The sequence below is a fragment of the Carcharodon carcharias genome, chromosome 1 (genome assembly GCF_017639515.1).
Source record: "Carcharodon carcharias isolate sCarCar2 chromosome 1, sCarCar2.pri, whole genome shotgun sequence".
Lineage (NCBI taxonomy): Eukaryota > Metazoa > Chordata > Chondrichthyes > Lamniformes > Lamnidae > Carcharodon > Carcharodon carcharias.
Window position 1 is genome coordinate 254,965,549 of NC_054467.1, and position 17,646 is coordinate 254,983,194.

Below are 17,646 nucleotides of genomic sequence, written 5' to 3' on the forward strand. Positions count from 1 at the left end.
AAAGGAATCCATACATCTTTATAGTACAGTACACCCAATAGGCTATTATTATAATAGAAAACAAATAATTGCTCTGAAATACAATATAATCTTAAAAATAGGAAAAGAAACTACATGCCCAGTGTAAAAAAATAATGCCTGGCATAAAGAAAATAAGTCTGTCATGAAGAATTAATAGTTTTCATACACAAAATTAAACTTTCCAGCACATTTTGGTGAGTTCAACTCATTCACCTTTGGTAGTTCGTGGAAAAAGCATTCCTGCCAGATTCAGCATCACCATTTGGGCGCTGTTCCAATTTGTTCTTAAGCCACATCATCTATTTCTGTGGCACAGTTCTCTCATCCATCTTTTGGAAGAGGCTTCCCCACTTGTCCTCCTCTTCCTCTCCCCACCTCTCAACTGAGTCACCTTTGACCTCACCACAAGGCAGGTGGAGCATTGTAATCCAGTGTGGTTTCAAATTTCGACACAGGAGGTTTCCAGAGACAAAAATCCCCTTCTACGTAGTTGATAAAAACAGGAGGACAGGCTAAATAGGTGGTCAAAACAAGTGGATTGCTCATTCTCTCCTACATGTATCACTGCTAGCTCAAGAAGAACTGAGCTAGAATAAATCAGGGCTAGTTTCACATTTAAAAAGAGAAAAAGAAATTTTTCAATTCTGTTACCCGATTCCTTGCAAACGTTTTCTCAGACTGCTGCCATTGTATCTCTGTTTCACAGCTTAGCTGAACACAAGCAAATACCAAGAATAACTATCATGTTGTTTATAAGATGAGGTAACAACATTCTGTCCCTGCTTAAGACAGCAATGACAGGCATTTGGGAAAAAAAACAAAGTGGATGAAGAACCACATTTTGTTTTAAGAGCTAAAACAAATTGAGCCCATCAAAGGTTCCCAAGATCTTCGTAAATAGACTCCTGGTTAATGCTGAAGCCATCCACTGACGCTTCCTTCTCTGGTCTCTTGGTCTTCACAACCTTACTGTAAATGCAGTTATTTGAGCTGTTGAAATTAGCTTTGAGTGTTGGTCGCTCAGAGTTAATCAGCTCCTTTCCGACCTCCTTGAAGTCTGCCCGCTTGTCTTTTACAAATGGTCTGCTGGTTGGTTTTGGTGCCGTCAAGGGCTTGGGCTTTTTTGGTTTGGTAGCCAGTGTCTCGCTACCCCTCGAGGGAGGTGGAACTGAATAATCGTCCTTGTTGGGTCTGTATGGCACCTCGTGCCCCACCACACAACCCAAAGCCTTCATCTTCCAAGCACCCCGATCTCCTGTTTGGGCTTCATCATAGATGGCAAGGGGTGTGGGCAGCGGGTGTGGGGCCCTGCCTTCAGGGGGCTTGTGAAATGCCCTTCCCTCTGGCTCATCATAGATGTGCTCATCTGCCCGAGAGGGGATAGCCACTTGTGAAAACTCGTAACTCACCTGCTCGTAAATGTCCGCGTACAGAGGTTCTGCCCTCTGCCCAGGCGCCTTCCTGTCCTTGAGGCCCTGCCGCGGTTGATCCTGGGCACTCAGGGCTTTCGGTTGCATGCCCTTGGGGACACTGTCAACCGGATCAGAATACAGGCAGTCAGAGTTGCATTTGCCAACGGTCAGGGCATCAACCGGGTCGGAGTAGATGGAGGCGGGATCAGCATTCACTGTGGGCAGTTTGGGAGACTTCGGCGGCGTCGGTGGCCCCGCACTGGGGGGATCTGGCAGGCTACGGGTTTTGAGGAGTTTGGACATGTCCTTCTCCTCCGAGCCCCGCACCAGGACTTGTTCTTTTTTGGCAGCCGCTGGTCCTTCGGGTGCAATGGACTTGTTGACAGGGCTTCCCATTGCCCCGCTGTTGCTGCTGCTCACCACTGCCTCCAATGAATTAAATGGCGGTGATAATTCGGCAGATGGATATTCAGCAGTCCGCTCCAATGCGGTCAAGGCTGGATTGTCACCAGGCTCCAATGCGTGAAAGCTGCGACGGCAGCCCTCTGCCTGGGCCTTCTGCTCCAGGATGCTACTTTCCACCAGTAAGAATATGTCATTGCCATGCTTGGTCTCGAAAGTGAAGTTCCCTGGACCAGAATCACACCTGCGCCCAGCCTCGAACGAAAACATGACCTGTGAGCAAAAGGAAAATCCCCGTTAAGGTGACATTTAAGAGCAGGATTACTTTTGCAAGGGAACAAAAAAATCACATAAAAGGTCAGAATGAAAGAAAGAATTAACTTGTATTTGTGCAGCACCTTTCTCAACCTCAGGACGCCCAAAGGGCTCCATACTTTTTAAGTGCAGTCACTGTTGTAGGAAACGCTGCAGCAAATCTGCGTACAGCGAGATTCCACAAACAGCAATATGATACTGATGAGATAATATTTCCATATAAAAGTGAAGTTGGTTGAGAGATTGACTAGGACACTGAGGAAAATTCTCCTGTTCTTCTAAATACTGCCACCGCACCTTTGACTTTCACCTGAGGGGACAGACAGGAATTCAGTTTAACAATTCATCTGAAAAATTGCACCTGACAATGCAGCGCTTCTGCAGTACTGCACTGAAGTCAGCCTAGATTTTTGTGCTCTGTAACCTTCTGATGCATAGGCAAGAGGGTTATCTGTCTCGCTGTGGCTGAGACCACGATGCTCTGGCAGTGCTCGAGACTCATGCAAGTCATTCAATGTTCTTTCTGATAGCTGATACACACTCAAGTTTGTGTGGTAATGTAATGACTGCTTTTACTTCAGACCCTCTGGGACATTCTCCTTGGATACAATTTTCACTACAAAAGGACACCATGGATTTCAATTACTCAAGTAGGCATACTGTCAACAGGCAACACTAGTGCACTAGTGCTCAATCATAAAATATGCAAGTACAACACATCTCATTCATGTAGAGCCTCAGTCACTATGCAACAAGTGCAAGTGTAAAAACATCATGTATCAATTAAAATCGAGTCTACAGAACAGAATTGGGCTATTCGGCACACTTGGTCCGTTCATGTTCTAATGGTATATTTACCCTGCTCATGAGCCGCCTCCCACCTCTCATCAAGCAACCCAATCTGCATATCCTTCCATCACTTTCTGCCTTAGATGCCTTTTAGGGGAAGCTAGATAAGTAAATATTTTATAAACAGATGGTGAAAAATGGTACAGCTCTTTTAAATGAGCAAAGTTAGAAATAGAGATGATGTTACCAACTGGAAGAGACCAAAACCAGAGGCAATAAATATTAGGATAATCACTAATAATTCTATTAAGGAAATATGGAGAAACTTCTTCTGGTTAGAATGTGGAATGCGTTAGCACAAGCAATAGTTGAGGAGAACAGCATAGATGCTATAAGGCAAAGCTAGATTAGTGCATGTGGGAGAAAATAGAACCATATGCTGAAGGGGCGAAGTGAAATGAAATGGGAGGTGGCTCACGTGGAGTAGAAAGTTGGACTAAAATTCCTGCAAGTTCTATGTAACAAAAAAAAAACTAGTACACTGCGCGCATAAGAAAATGGATGTCAGGCATCAATCTGCAATGCAGTTGGACCTCCTGCTAGTGAGCAGTACTGAACAACATAAATGTGGAGCCTGCATCAAGAGTCTCTGAACTGGATTTCCTCTGGTGAGCCACTTCCTCTGTGCAGCAATCTTTAATAAAACTTAATATCTTGGGTTGGAACAGTAAACGCAACAGGTGACGCACTGTGTCAAAGGTCACGTTGCCTCGTGCTGAGGAATGGAAAATAAATCTGCAATGCTGCAGTTGGGTTGAAATATCAAGAGCAGGAGGTTATCTGTAGCTTTCAGCCTTGCGACCGCAATAGAATTATGTTTAGGATGCGACAAAAAGCTTTCTAATTAGCTTGTTGATAACCAATGGTGTGAAGAATGAATATTCTTTCACTGTGATATTTTATGTTACGTAGTTTCCAACCAAGTACATAAATAATTTGAAGTGATTTAAAGATTAGCCTTGTGCAGCTGCATTTTTTGAGAGTCATCTGCTAGTTTCCTATATAGCATTTGCAAGCTAAGTGCATCAGAAATTGCTTAATGTCTTCGACATATGTGGAAGTTGGTAATCAAAGGTCACAGATTTAAGATAATTGACAAGGCGGTGGGGGGGGTGCGGTCGTTAGAAAAAGATGGAGGAGAACATTTTTAACACAGTGAATTATGATGATCAGGAATGCACTGCCTGAAAGGTTGGTAGAAGCAGTTTCAATTGCAACTTCCCAAATGAAAAATAAAAACCCGGAGGGCTGTGGGGAAAGAGCAGGGTGAGTGGGACTAACTGAATAGCGCTTTCAAAGAACAAACACATTGGGCCACACAACCTCCTTCTGTGCTGAGTTTAAGTGGACGACAAATATTATTGCAAGCTTAATACTTAGGGCCATCATTAACTCTCTGTTGTGAGAAATCCATTTGATCATTTGAGGAAAGTTGACTTTGGAATGCCTGGGACCATGTTACTCCATATATGTCTCTCTCTATGTGCTTGTTGCCTGACTAACAAACATCCTATATGAAATGCACTGGGGCAGTCTCAACCTAGTTCCTTGTGACCACAGGCTCACGTCATTTGGCAAAATTTAGAAGAAAAAAACGTTCCCCAAATAATCAGATTGAGATGAAAATTTTGCTGATTGTCAGACCAGGACTTCCCTTTTCACCCAATTCATCCTTGTAAGTTCCCCAATTCTCCTGCATGCTTAAGCCGTAATTTAATTGAATGGTGGGACAGGCTCGAGTCAGGTTGTCAACTCTAATTGGATCATTTCCAGGAAGTATCATCACATGATGTCCAACTACTCACTGCCACACTCCTGCCATTGGTTGCCCAACATGTCCATATTTGTAGTGCACTGCCTTCACGCACTAATTGGAAGGCAATCAGACACTTTGGTAACCAATTATTTTTTAACTGTCAGGCAAGCAGTCTTTTCTCTCTCTGCCAGATATTTCTTCAAAAAAGCAAAATTCTCCAAAGTGCTTTCCTGGAATAAAATTTGATACTGAGCTACAGAAGGACATATTAGGACAGATGACCAAAAGCTTGGTAAAAGAGGAAGGTTTTAAGGAGTCTTGTCACAACTGTACAGAGCTTTGTCAAGACTACACTTGCAGCACCGGGCACAGGTTGGTCTCCATATCTAAAGAAGGATATATTTGCCTTAGAGGCGGTACAGCCAAGGTTCACTAGATTGGTTCCTGAGAGGAGGGGGTTGTCCTCTGATGAGAGCTGAGTAAATTGGGTCTGGACTCTCTTGCAGAAGACTTATAGGTGATTTCATTGCAACATACAAGATTCTGTTGGGCTTAACAGGGTAGAGACTGAAAAGACATTTTCCTTGCCTGGGGAACCTAGAACATGGTGGCACAGCCTCAGGATAAGAGATTGATCGTTTAGGATTGAGATGAAGAAAAATTCCTCCATTCAGAGGGCTGTGAATCTTTGGAATTCTCTACCCCAGAGGGTAGTAGATGCTCCATCATTGAATATAATCAAGGCTAAGACAGATAAGATTAAATAGCCGTTTGGTCTAACAGAGCCTGTGTATTGCTGAAATAAATAGATTTTTTTGTCAAAGCTTTTCATCTTGCACTCATCAGGACAATTCGTAAGAATACCAAAAGTAAAGGGAACAACAATCTATACTATATGAGAAGAGAGTGCTGACTGGTTGGCAAATGGACTGATTGGTAGAGGCATTGCCATAGAGAATACACCAGTTCTTGGTGACTGACAGTTAACTGCCAAGCAACGTTTGAAATTTAAACCAAGCAGCTTGACTCTGATTGGTCAAGGCATTGCCGGGAGGACCAAACTAGCAAATGGATGTCGCTTATTTTGTTTAGCTGAAACAGATGCAATGTGTGTACATGTTCTTTCTGTCTGCAAGGAACAGGACCCAGTATATTAATGTGTAGCTTCCAGTACATGCAAATGCACCACACTACGAGCCCGACTGACAATGTTAAATTGATTGTCAGTGTAATTCTTAGCACACTGAGGATTATTTAGCAAGTGTTGTCCAATCACGGAATCACATCTAATGTTAGACACCATGACCAGAATTTTTCCGTCGGCGATTTGGGGACGGGGCACGCTCGCCGACAGGAAAATGACGCGGGAGGAACCCCCGACATCATCCCACTCCGTTTAAGTCTTCCGGAAGGCGGGCGGACAGCGAAATCAGCTGTCCGCCCGCCGACCTGTCAATGGCCAACTGAGGCCATTGACAGGATAATTAAGCTAATTAAAAAGGCCCTGCCCCTCCAACCTTAAGGTTGGCAGGCAGGGCAGACCAGGAGACCCGGCGGGAAGGAGAAAAAACATGAAGCCTCATCCACTTGCGGGATGAGGTTTCACGTCTGTTTAAAAAATCTTTAATAAACTTTATGTAATATTTATTAACATGTCCCATCTCGTGTGACATTGTCACATGAGGGGGACATGTTAATAATTTTTTTTTTTATTTTGCTTATTTTTGATGTTTTTTTTAAACTGTCACCAATCTCCCTGAGACAGCACTTAGTCTCAGGGAGCAGTGTGCTCTTTCAGGCGCATGCGCGAAAGAGAGCACTTTGACATTTGGGGAATCCCACTCCCCCCTCCCCCGCACAGGAAGTGCAAAGCGCTTCCCATCAGGCAGCCCACTGAGCGGGCCTTAATTGGCCCGCCCACTCAAAATGGCGGCAGGGCCCGTTTCAGCGGCGGAGTTCAGCTGCCCACCCACCGTCGAGCTGGTGGGGCCCGCCTGCCCATCGAGGGCTAAATTCTGTCCTATGTTTTGAGTTTTGCAAGCATGGGCTGGTTGGGTACGGTCTGTACCTCGCCTGTTGAGAACAGCGGAAAGGATATACTGTTTGATATGATCAGCCAGTCTTTGGGATTATAAGGCCAACATACCTAGCATCACACTGGCACTAAAATTCATATACCACATTACTCATTTGTGTGATAGGCAGAACATGCTTTTGGCTTGACAGCAGCATCCTGTTAGTGGTAAATACTACTCTTGTTGCAACGGGATAGTAGCAGCGTCAAATAGCTGGTAGATACCTTGCCCTTCCAGGGTAATCTGAGCTAGACTGGGCACTTTTCAGGGTCAAAAGCCTTAGACCTATTCATGAGTTTGGGTGATATACAGCACGAAATGATCTGATCAAATGCGTAATGTGTTATAAAGAATTTCAGTGCCAGTGAGATTTAAATTTCAAGCAATGCTTGGTAGTTAGCTGTCAGTCACCATCAACTTGTGCATTCCCCATGGCAACATCTCTACCAATCAGAGTCCACTTGCCAGCTAATTAGCACTCTCTTCTCATATAGTATCAATTGTTGTTCCCTTTACATTTGGTATTCTTGTGAATTGTCCTGATGAGTGCAAGAGAAAAAGCTTCAACAAAAAAAAAATCTTTTTTTTAAGCAACAGTTAAGATTTTGGATCTCTCAAAGAATCAACAGATGTGGGGAATGGGTGGGAAAAATGCATATGAGGGAGATGATCAGCCAAGATCAAACTGAATTGCAGAGCAGGTTAGAGGGAGCAAATGGTCTACTCCTGCTCCTATTTCTTATGCTATCTATTAAAGGAGAAAAGTAAGGCAGAAAGGCCGACAGGTTTAGGGAAGGAATTTGAGAGGTTAAGGCCCAAGAAGTTGAAGGCATGGCCGCCAATGGTGGGGCAATTAAAATCTAGGATGCACAAAGCGACATGGAATGGTTTTACTAACAGGCAGATGGTGATTAGGTTCTTTATATGGCTTCACAGCAGACACCTAATCTGCAAAATACCTGACTAGATACTGCTGACCATATCCAAGTTTACCTTATCCCGGCCGTAACGTCGCAGAAGTTTGTAAGGCCAGTTGAACAGAACTTGATTTGTTTTGGTATCTTTCAGTAGGAGGTTCTCCTTGTCTGCTTTAAGAATGTACGTCCCATGGAGATTGCACCTCTCTGCCGCTTCTGTCTTCTGCACGTTTACCCAGAACTCATTTACTGTGGATGGAAAGGAAGAAGGAAGAATGCCTGTTTAATCACAAGATTGAGTCATTAATAAAAGTAAGAAGGAGAGAAAGATGGATGGAAGGAGAGAGAGAGAGAGAGAGAAAGACTTCATCTCAGGGTAACTAGAGACAGATTCTAAATGTCCACCTTCCCAACATCACCCACCTTCTGAAAATCAGTGATTTATTTTAAGCTCTAAAGCCTGGATCTGGTCTATTGTGGGTTTTTATTTTAAGAAACACACATTTGTCTGTCCTTTTCTCTTCATAAAACAAAGATTTTCTTTCCAAAAAACATTTTAAAGCTGTAAAGAGTTTTCAGTTGATCACCTTACAGGTAAGGTGACAATCAACATGATGATTGGATATAACTACTTAAAAGGACATATTTGCAGGGCTATGGGTAAAGAGTGGAGGAACAGGAATAATTGGACAGCTGCCTTCACAGGCATGATGGACCAAATGGCTTCCTTCTGTGCTGCAAGATTCTTTGATTTTGTGACTAGTATTAGCAGATCAAGATGAGGAAGAAGGGAGACAGTGGCGTAGTGGTAATGTCACTGGACTAGTAACCCAGAGGACCAAGCTAATTCTCTGGAGACAGGGAGTTCAAATCCCACCACAGCAGCTGCTGGAATTTAAATTCTCATTACTGAGTCTATCATTAACTGTCATAAAATCCCATCTGGATCACTAATGCCATCCTCATCTGCTCTGGCCTACATGTGACTCCAGACTCACAGCAATGAATGTGGCTGACTCCTAACTGCCTTCTGAAATGGCCTAGCAAGCCACTCAGTTCAAGGACAATTTGGGATGGGCAGGGCAGGCAGAATAAGAAGATCCTTCCTTGGAAAGTAATGGAGTAGAGGAACAGGGGATCTCAGGGTGCAGATACTTACATCACTAACAGTAGTGATGCAGGCTAACAAGTCCATATAAAAGGCAAATAAAGCACTGGGGGTTTATTTCTGGAGCAAACAGAATTGAGAACTAAAAAAGTTATGTTAAACTTGTTAAGAATCTTGGTTAGACCACCATGGGAGTTCTGGTCATGATATTATGAAAAGGATACAGAGGCACTGGATAAGGTGAAAAAAAAAGGTTTACTAGAATTATACCAGAATTGAGAGGTTATACCTATCCGGACAGATTGAACAGGCTGTGTACCTTTTCACTAGAAAAAGGCTGACGGGTGACCAGGTTGAGGTCTTAAAGGCTTGAAATGGCAGAGGTGGAGAAAATGTTTCTCCTTGCAGGGCAGACCAGAGCTAGGGGCTATAAACATAACACAGTCACTAATAAATCCAATAGGGAATTTAGGAAAAATTTCATTACCCAGAGAGTAGTTAGAATGTGGAATTCACTACCACATAGAATTTTTTAAATATATATTAGGGGCAGGAGTAGGCCACTCAAGCCCCTTGAGCCTGCACCACCATTCAATAAGATCATGGCTGATCTGACTGGAACCTCAATCCCACATTTCTGCCTACCCCTGATAACCTTTCACATCCTTATTAATCAAGAATCTATCTAGCTCTGCCTTAAAACTATTCAAAGACTCTGCTTCCACTGACTTTTGAGGAAGAGAGTTCCAAAAACTCACTACCCTCTAAGGGAAAAAATTTCTCCTCATCTCTATCTTAAATGGGCAACCCCCTAGTTTTAAACAGTGAGCCATTGTTCTAGATTCTCCCACAAGAGGAAACATCCTCTCCACATCCACCATGTCAAGACCCCTCAGGATCTTAGTTTCATCAAGTCACCTCTTACTCCTAAATTCCATGGAATACAAGCCTAACCTGTCCAATCTTTCTGGATAAGACAACCCACCCATTCCTGGTATTAGCCTAATAAACCTTCTCTGAACTGCTTCTAACTCATTTATATCCTTCCTTAAATAAGGAGACTAGTACTGTACAGAATACTCCAGATGTGGTCTCACCAGTGCCCTTTCCAACTGATGCATAACCTCCCTACATTTATAATCAATTTCCCTCACAATATATGATAACATTCTATTGGTTTTCCTAATTACTTACTGTACCTGCACACTAGCCTTTTGTAATTCATGCACTAAGACATTTAGATCCCTCTGAATCTCAGAGCTCTGCAATCTCTCACCTTTTAGATAATATGCTTCTTTTTTATTCTTCCTGCCAAAATGAACAATTTCACATTTGCTCACATTATACTCCATTTGCCAGATCTTAGCCCAATTCACTTAATCCACTTTGTATTCTTTCCAATCATCTTATCTGCCACCTGTCTTTGCGCAATTATATGCTTTTTCTTTAAGTTTGATGCTGTCTTTGACTTTTTCAGTTGACCACAGATGGTGGTCCCTCCCCTTGGAATTTTTCTCTCTCATTAGAAAATATATATTCTGTGTATTCTGAAATATCCCTTTAAATGTCTGCCACTGAACCCCTGTTGACCTATCCCTTAACTTCATTTGCCAATTCACTCTACTTTCATGCCCCCACAACTGCCCTTATTTAAAGTTTAAAATACTAGTCTTGGATGCACTCCTTTCTCCCTCAAAATGAATGTAAAATTCAATCATATTATGATCACTGCTTCCTAGGACTGCCTTCACTAGGAAGTAATCAATTAATCCTATCTCATTGCTCAATACAGGTCAACTGAAAGCTAGTATGCAGGTGCAGCAGGTAATAAGGAAGGCACATGGAATTTTGGCATTTATTGCTCAAGGAATATAGTATAAAAATAGGGAAGTGTTGTTGCAACTGTACAAGGCATTGGTGAGACCACATCTGGAGGTTTGGTCCCCTTACTTGAGGAAGGAGGAAGATGGCACTGGAGGCGGTTCAGAGGAGGTTCACTAGATTGATTCCAGAGATGCGGGGCTCATTTTATGAGGAGAGATTGAGCAGTTTAGGCCTATACTCACTAGAGTTTAGAAGGATGAGAGGAGATCTAATGGAGGTATCTAAGGCGCTAAAGGGGATAGACAAAGTAGAGGTGGAGCGGATGTTTCCCCTTGTGGGGCATTCTAGAACGAGAGGCCATAGTTTTAGGCTAAGGGGTGGTAGATTTAAATCAGAGATAATGAGGAGGAATTCCTTGTCTCAAAGGGTCATGAATCTATGGAATTCACTACCTCAGAGTGCAGTGGATGCCAGGACGCTGAATAAATTTGAGGAGATGGACAGATTTTTAATTAGTAATGGGTTGAAAGGTTATGGGAGATCACGGAAAATTGGAGTTGAGGCCGAAATGAGATCAGCCATGATCGTAATGAATGGCGGGGCAGGCTCGAGGGGCTGAATTGCCTACTCCTGCTCCAATTCTTATATCTAGTATAGCCTGCTCTCTGGTTGACTCCAGAACATGCTGTTCTAAGAAACTATCCTGAAAACATTCTATGAATACCTCATCTACGCTACCTTTGCCTATCTGATTTTTTCAGTCTATATGTAGATTAAAATCCCCTGTGATGACATAGATTGGGACCTCGGTATTGGAGGGTATGTGACATTTAGGAAGGACAGGAAGTTAGGAAAAGGTGGAGGGGTGGCTCTGTTAATTAATGATGATACTAGCTGATGATGCTGTGTCTTTCTGACAAGCTCCCATTATATCTTCTTTTATACTTTTTCCTACTGTGTAGTTACAATTAGGGGGCCTATACACCACTCCCACAAGTGCCTTCTTGCCTTTATCATTTCTCATCTCAACCCAAACTGCTTCTACATCCTGGTTTCCTGAACTTAGGTCACCTCTTTTTAATGTGCTAATACCATCATTAATTAACAGAGCCACCCCTCCACCTTTTCCTAACTTCCTGTCCTTCCTAAATGCCACATACCCTTCAATACTGAGGTCCCAATCTATGTCACCTTGTAACCACGTCTCTGAAATGGCTATCAGATCGCACTTATTTATTTCTATTTGTGCTCAGTTCAACTGTTTTGTTTTGAATGCTACTTGTATTTAGATAGAGCCGTTAGTTTTGTCCTTTTATTATTTATGTAGCATCTAGCCTTATCTACTGATTTATTCTTAGATTTGTACTCTTTGCCCCTTCCTGTCACAGTCTCTTTATCATTTCCTATATTAATACATTACTCTCTTGCCTTGTCTCTACTCTTTGGTTTACCACATCTTCCCAAATTTGATCCCTTGCCCCCACTACTCAGCTTAAAACCCTCGCTACTTCCCTAGTTATGTAGCTCATGAGGACACCAGCCCTTGCATGGTTCAGTTGTAAACCTTCCCAATGGTACAGATCCCACTTTCCCCAATACTGGTGCCAGTGACCCACAAACTAGAACCCGCTTCTCTCACATTAGCCTTTGAGTCATTCATTTCTCACATCTTATTTTTCCTATGCCGATTTGCATTTGACTCAGGTATTAATCCACAAATTATTACCTTTGAGGTTCTAATTTAGTGGCTAGCTTGTCATACTGATTATGCAGAGCCTCCTTCCTCATCCTGCCTATGTCATTGGTACCTACATGGACCACGACAACTGGATCCTCCCCATCCCACTGCAAGTTCCTCTCCAGCCCGAGCAGATGTCCCGAACTCTGGCACCGGGCAGGCAACAATGCTGTCTGCACTCTCTCTCTTTGCTACAGAGAACAGTGTCACTCCCCCTCACTATATTGTACCCTACTATCACAATGTTCCTTTTTGCTCCGCCCCCCCCCCCCAACAATTGGATGGCTTCCTGTACCACGTTGCCATGATCAGTTTTCTCGTCCATCCTGCAGCCCCTGCTCTCATTCAAACAAGGTGAGAGAACCTCAAACCTATTGGATAATCGCAGAGGCTCACACTCCTGCCCTCTAGGTGCCCTTACTTGCCTCACTCACAGTCACACCCTCCTGTCCCTGACCAAATCAGGAAACCCTATCCTAAGTAGTGTGATTGCCTCCTGGTACAAAGCATCCAGGTAACTTTCCCCCTCCATGATATGTTGTAGAGTCTGCAGCTCGGCCTCCAGCTCAATGACTCTGAGCCGAAGCTCCTCAAGCCACAAACCCTTACTGCAGACATGATCACAATGTTATCCAGGAGCTCCCACATGCTGCAGCCTTGACACACCACCTGTCCTGCCATCATTAATACACAAGATAAGATCACATGGAGTTAGGGGGTAATATATTAGCTTGGATAGAGGAATGGCAGCAGAGAGTCAGGATAAATGGGTCTTTTTCTGGATGGCAAGCTGGAACTAGTGGGGTGCCACAGGGTTCGGTCCTTGGGTCCCAACTATTTACAATCTATATTAATGACTCGGATTCAGGGGTAGAAGGTACTAAAGCTAAATTTGCAGATGACACCAAAATAGGTGGGAAAGTAAGTTGCAAGGAAGAAATAAGAAATTTACAAATGGATATGGACAGGTTAAGTAAATTGGCCAAAATATGGCAGATGGAGTTTAACGTGGATAAGTGTGAGGTTATCCATTTTGGCTGGAAGAATAAAAAGGTGACTTATTATTTAAATGGAGAGAAACTTCAGAATGCTTCAGTGCAGAGGGATCTGGAAGTCCTTGTGCATGAATTGCTGAAAGCTAGTTTGCAGGTACAGCAGGTAATAAGGAAGGCAAATGGAATTTTGGCATTTATTACTAAAGGAATAGAGTATAAAAAAAGGGAAGTGTTGTTGCAACTGTACAAGGCATTGGTGAGACCGCACCTGGAGTACTGTGCACAGTTTTGATCCCCTTACTTGAGGAAGGATGTAGTTGCACTGGAGGCGGTTCAGAGGAGGTTCACTCGATTGATTCCAGAGATGCGGGGCTTGTCTTATGAGGAGAGATTGAGCAGTTTAGGCCTATACTCGCTAGAGTTTAGAAGGATGAGAGGAGATCTAATTGAGGTATCGAAGGCGCTAAAGGGGATAGACAAAATAGACATGGAGCAGATGTTTCCCCTTGTGGGGCATTCTGGAACGAGAGGCCATAGTTTTAGGCTAAGGGGTGGTAGATTTAAATCAGAGATGAGGAGGAATTACTTTTCTCAAAGGGTCATGAATCTGTGGAATTCACTACCTCAAGAGTGCAGTGGATGCCAGTACGCTGAATAAATGTAAGGAGGAGATAGACAGATTTTTAATTAGTAATGGATTGAAAGGTTATGAGGAGAGAGCAGAAGATTCGAGCTGAGGCCAAAATGAGATCATCCATGATGGTAATGAGTGGCAGGGCAGGCTCGAGAGGCTGAATTACCTACTCCTGCTCCTAGTTCTTATGATCTTATGTTCTTATTGTGTATTCAATACTTAATTATATTAATCACTAATTTATGTTGTTTTCTTATATCTTTTATTAACTTTACCACCAATTTGAGTGCCTTGACTGCACTGAAGAACCTTGAATTAATAGTAAACTGAACTGGGGCGACAGAAACCACATTCAACCAGTTAGCTAATTAACTACTCAGCTCCTACAGCGGAGAATGAGGTTACCCTGTCTACGGCAGGATTTTCCCGTCGGCGAGCGGGAGGCTGTGCCTGTTCGCCGACGCGTAAAATGACATGCGGTGATGTCGGGCGAAACTCCCGACATCACCACGCCCCATTTAAATTTTCTAGTTGGCGGAGTTGCAGGAAAATCAGCTGTGCGCCCGCCGACCTGTCAATGGCCAATTGAGGCTATTGACAGAATCATTTAGCTAATTAATGGACCTGCCCGTTCAACTTTAAGGTTGGCGGACAGGCCAAGAGCCCTGGCGGGAATTAGAGAAAGCATGAAACCTCATCCACGGGTGGGGTGAGGTTTCATGTAGGTTTTAAAAATTTTTAAAGTTTTTGTAAAAATTATGGACATATCCGAACTCATGTGACAGTGTCACATGAGGGGATGTGTCAGGAATTTTTTTTTCCTCTAGTTTTTTACTTTTGTCGCAGAACAGCCGATCTTCCCTGAGGCAGCACTTAGCCTCAGGAAGACGAGTGCGCTCTTTTGTGCGCATGTGTGAAGGAGCGCACTCTTGATTTAGGGAATCCGCACCACCACCCCCACCCCCCCCCCCCCGCCGCCACCCCCTCTGCCTGCACAGGAAGCGCACAGCGTTTCTGTGTGGATGTCGCGCTGGGCAGGCCTTAATTGGCCCATCCACGTAAAATGGCGCCGCGCCCCTAATTGGGGGCGCCGATCGGAGGTGCGCCTGTGCGTGCCCGCCATTCAGCTTCCCCTCCAACGGGGGGAAAAACATGCCCCAAGTCTTCATTCAGTTAGTCAGCTGCACTCCGTAAGTTCAGGCAAATAGAATTGCTGCATTTAAGGGTAAGCTTAGTAACAGGAAGCTTGAGAGAGAAAGGAATATGTCAAGAGGGTTTAATGAAGAAAGGCAAAATGAGTTTCACATGGAGCATGAACATGTGAACCTGTCGGGTTGAATTGCCAGCTTCTATGCCATAAATAGATAATTTATAATATATCAAAAATTTCAGATGCACCGAGATAGCAGCACAGGACAAAATTGTCTCAAGAATGTGAAGGGTATGTTTAGGCACAAGATGTTTTTATTTCAACAGCTAAAATGATTGCGGTCAAGACATGGCTCATTTAACAGCTGGATGGTTGCAGTGAGTAAATGACAGGGGCAAGGGTGGGGTGCTGCTCTGGAAGGATAAGCCTCTCACTTAGATATTAAACAGAGGCCCAGTCTGCCCGCTCAATAAAAGATGCCACAATGCTCTTTGAAGTGCAGGGGAGTTCTGCCAGGTATCCTCGCCAATACGCATCATTAAAACAGATTCATCTCCTTGCTGTTTATGAGATCTTGCTGTGCGTAAGTTGGCTACCAATTTTCCTACATTGCAACAGTGACTACACTTCAAAAGTACCTCATTGACTATAAAGCAAACTGGGATGTCCTGAGTTTGTGAATTAAGCAAGTTCTTTGTTTTAACGAAGGAAAATGTTAGCCTGGATTATCTGCTTAAGTCTCTGCATTGGGACTAGAACCCAAGAACTTTAACTCAGAGGTGCAAGAGTGCCACCCACCAAGCCACAGCCCTGCAGATGTGCCATTTTCACCGACACCTACTGAAAAATGCAGGATCAAGGAGATCTCTCCCCACAATGATACTGATGGTCTTCACTGTAACTCCTGTCAGTCATTTTTATTGGCACTCTGAGGTTTCTGTTGGGGCGGGGGCTCCTCAGTTGCGCACAACAGAATCCCACAAAAAGCAAGGAGATGAACGACCAGATAATCTATTTAATGAATTATTGGCAGAACTCTCTTTCTCCTCTTTGAATAGTGTGATGGGATCTTTTACTGATCCTTTGTCAGTGGCATATAGTTTTCTTCAAGAAACTACCAATACATAGATGCGTAATTCTATTTATAGACATGGTACCGTTATGAATACGAGCGCAGAATAGAAGCACTCATTTCCTGTTTGCATCAGCGAGATTGGCAATGTAATGCTCTGGTTGGCAGCCAGACTATCGACTGATCACGGTTGACTAACCGTCAACAGAACACTCCCCAGCCCACATAGTAAATAAGTCCAGTCACTGTTTAGCCCCCAGGTCCTTACAATCCGTGTAAATTGTTGCTCAGTGGATAGCACTCTTGCCTTTGAGTCAGCAAGTTGCAGGTTCAAGCCCCAGTCAGAGATTTGGCCCAAAGTCCAGTGCAGTACTGAGGGAATGTTGAACTGTCAGAGCTGCCATCTTTCGGATGAGACATTAAACTGAAGTACTATCTGTTCTCAGCTGAAGTAAAAGATCCCACGGCACTATTATGAAGAACAGTCCTCCCTGGTGTACTGGCCAATATTTATTTAACCGTCAATCAACAGAGAGGTACCCTGAGGGAGGAAGGTTCTCAAGCCAGGGTTGTACTCTCTCTCTCCTTCCGTTTTCATTGCTTCTCCGCAGTGGAGTTTATGCGGTCAGTTTCTGACTGTGTTGCAACTTGTTGAATGAGGCACTGCCACATGGCAAGGTTTACAGCAAGTTCCTCCCATGCACCAAAATTAATTTGTCCCCTTTTCCATTAGACCTTCAGAGCATCCTTTATTTTTATTCATTCGTGGGATATGGGTGTCGCTGGCTAGGCCAGCTTTTATTGCCCATCCCTAATTGCCCTTGAGAAGGTAGTGGCGAGCTGCCTTCTTGAACTGCTGCAGTCCATGTGGTGTGGGTACACCCACAGTGCTGTTAGGGAAGGAATTCCAGGATTTCGACCCAGTGACAGTGAAGGAACAGTGATATATTTCCAAGTCAGGGTAGTGTGTGACTTGGAGGAGAACTTCCAGATGGTGGAATTCCCATATGTCTGCTGCCCTTGTCCTTCTAAATGGTAGACCTCGTGGGTTTGGAAGGTGCTGCCGAAGGAGCTTTAGCGAGTTCCTGCAGCACATCTTGTACATGGTATAAACTGTTGGAGGGAGTGAATGTTTGTGGATGGGGTGCCAATCAAGCTGGCTGCTTTGTGCTGGATGGTGTCAAGCTTCTTGAGTGTTGTTGGAGCTGCACTCATCCAGGCAAGTGGGGAGTATTCCATCACACTCCTGACTTGTGCCTTGTAGATGGTGGACAGGCTTGGGGGAGCTTTTTTTTTTTATTCATTCACGGGATATGGGCATCGCTAGCTAGGCCAGCATTTATTGCCCATTCCTAATTGCCCTTGAGAAGGTGGTGAT

The 17,646-nt window shown here is 43.8% G+C and overlaps 1 protein-coding gene across 1 annotated transcript in view; it reads right to left on the minus strand.

Moving 5' to 3' along the window:
* Positions 1 to 17,646, minus strand: part of dok1b (docking protein 1b) — a 103,822-nt gene continuing 86,176 nt past the window's right edge. Inside the window, exons 4-5 of the mRNA XM_041190000.1 lie at positions 7,824 to 7,996; positions 1 to 2,108 (exon numbers count right to left, since the gene is read on the minus strand). Coding sequence (XP_041045934.1) covers positions 894 to 2,108; positions 7,824 to 7,996 — 1,388 coding nt within the window. The 3' untranslated portion in view covers positions 1 to 893. The remainder of the gene's footprint in view (positions 2,109 to 7,823; positions 7,997 to 17,646) is intronic.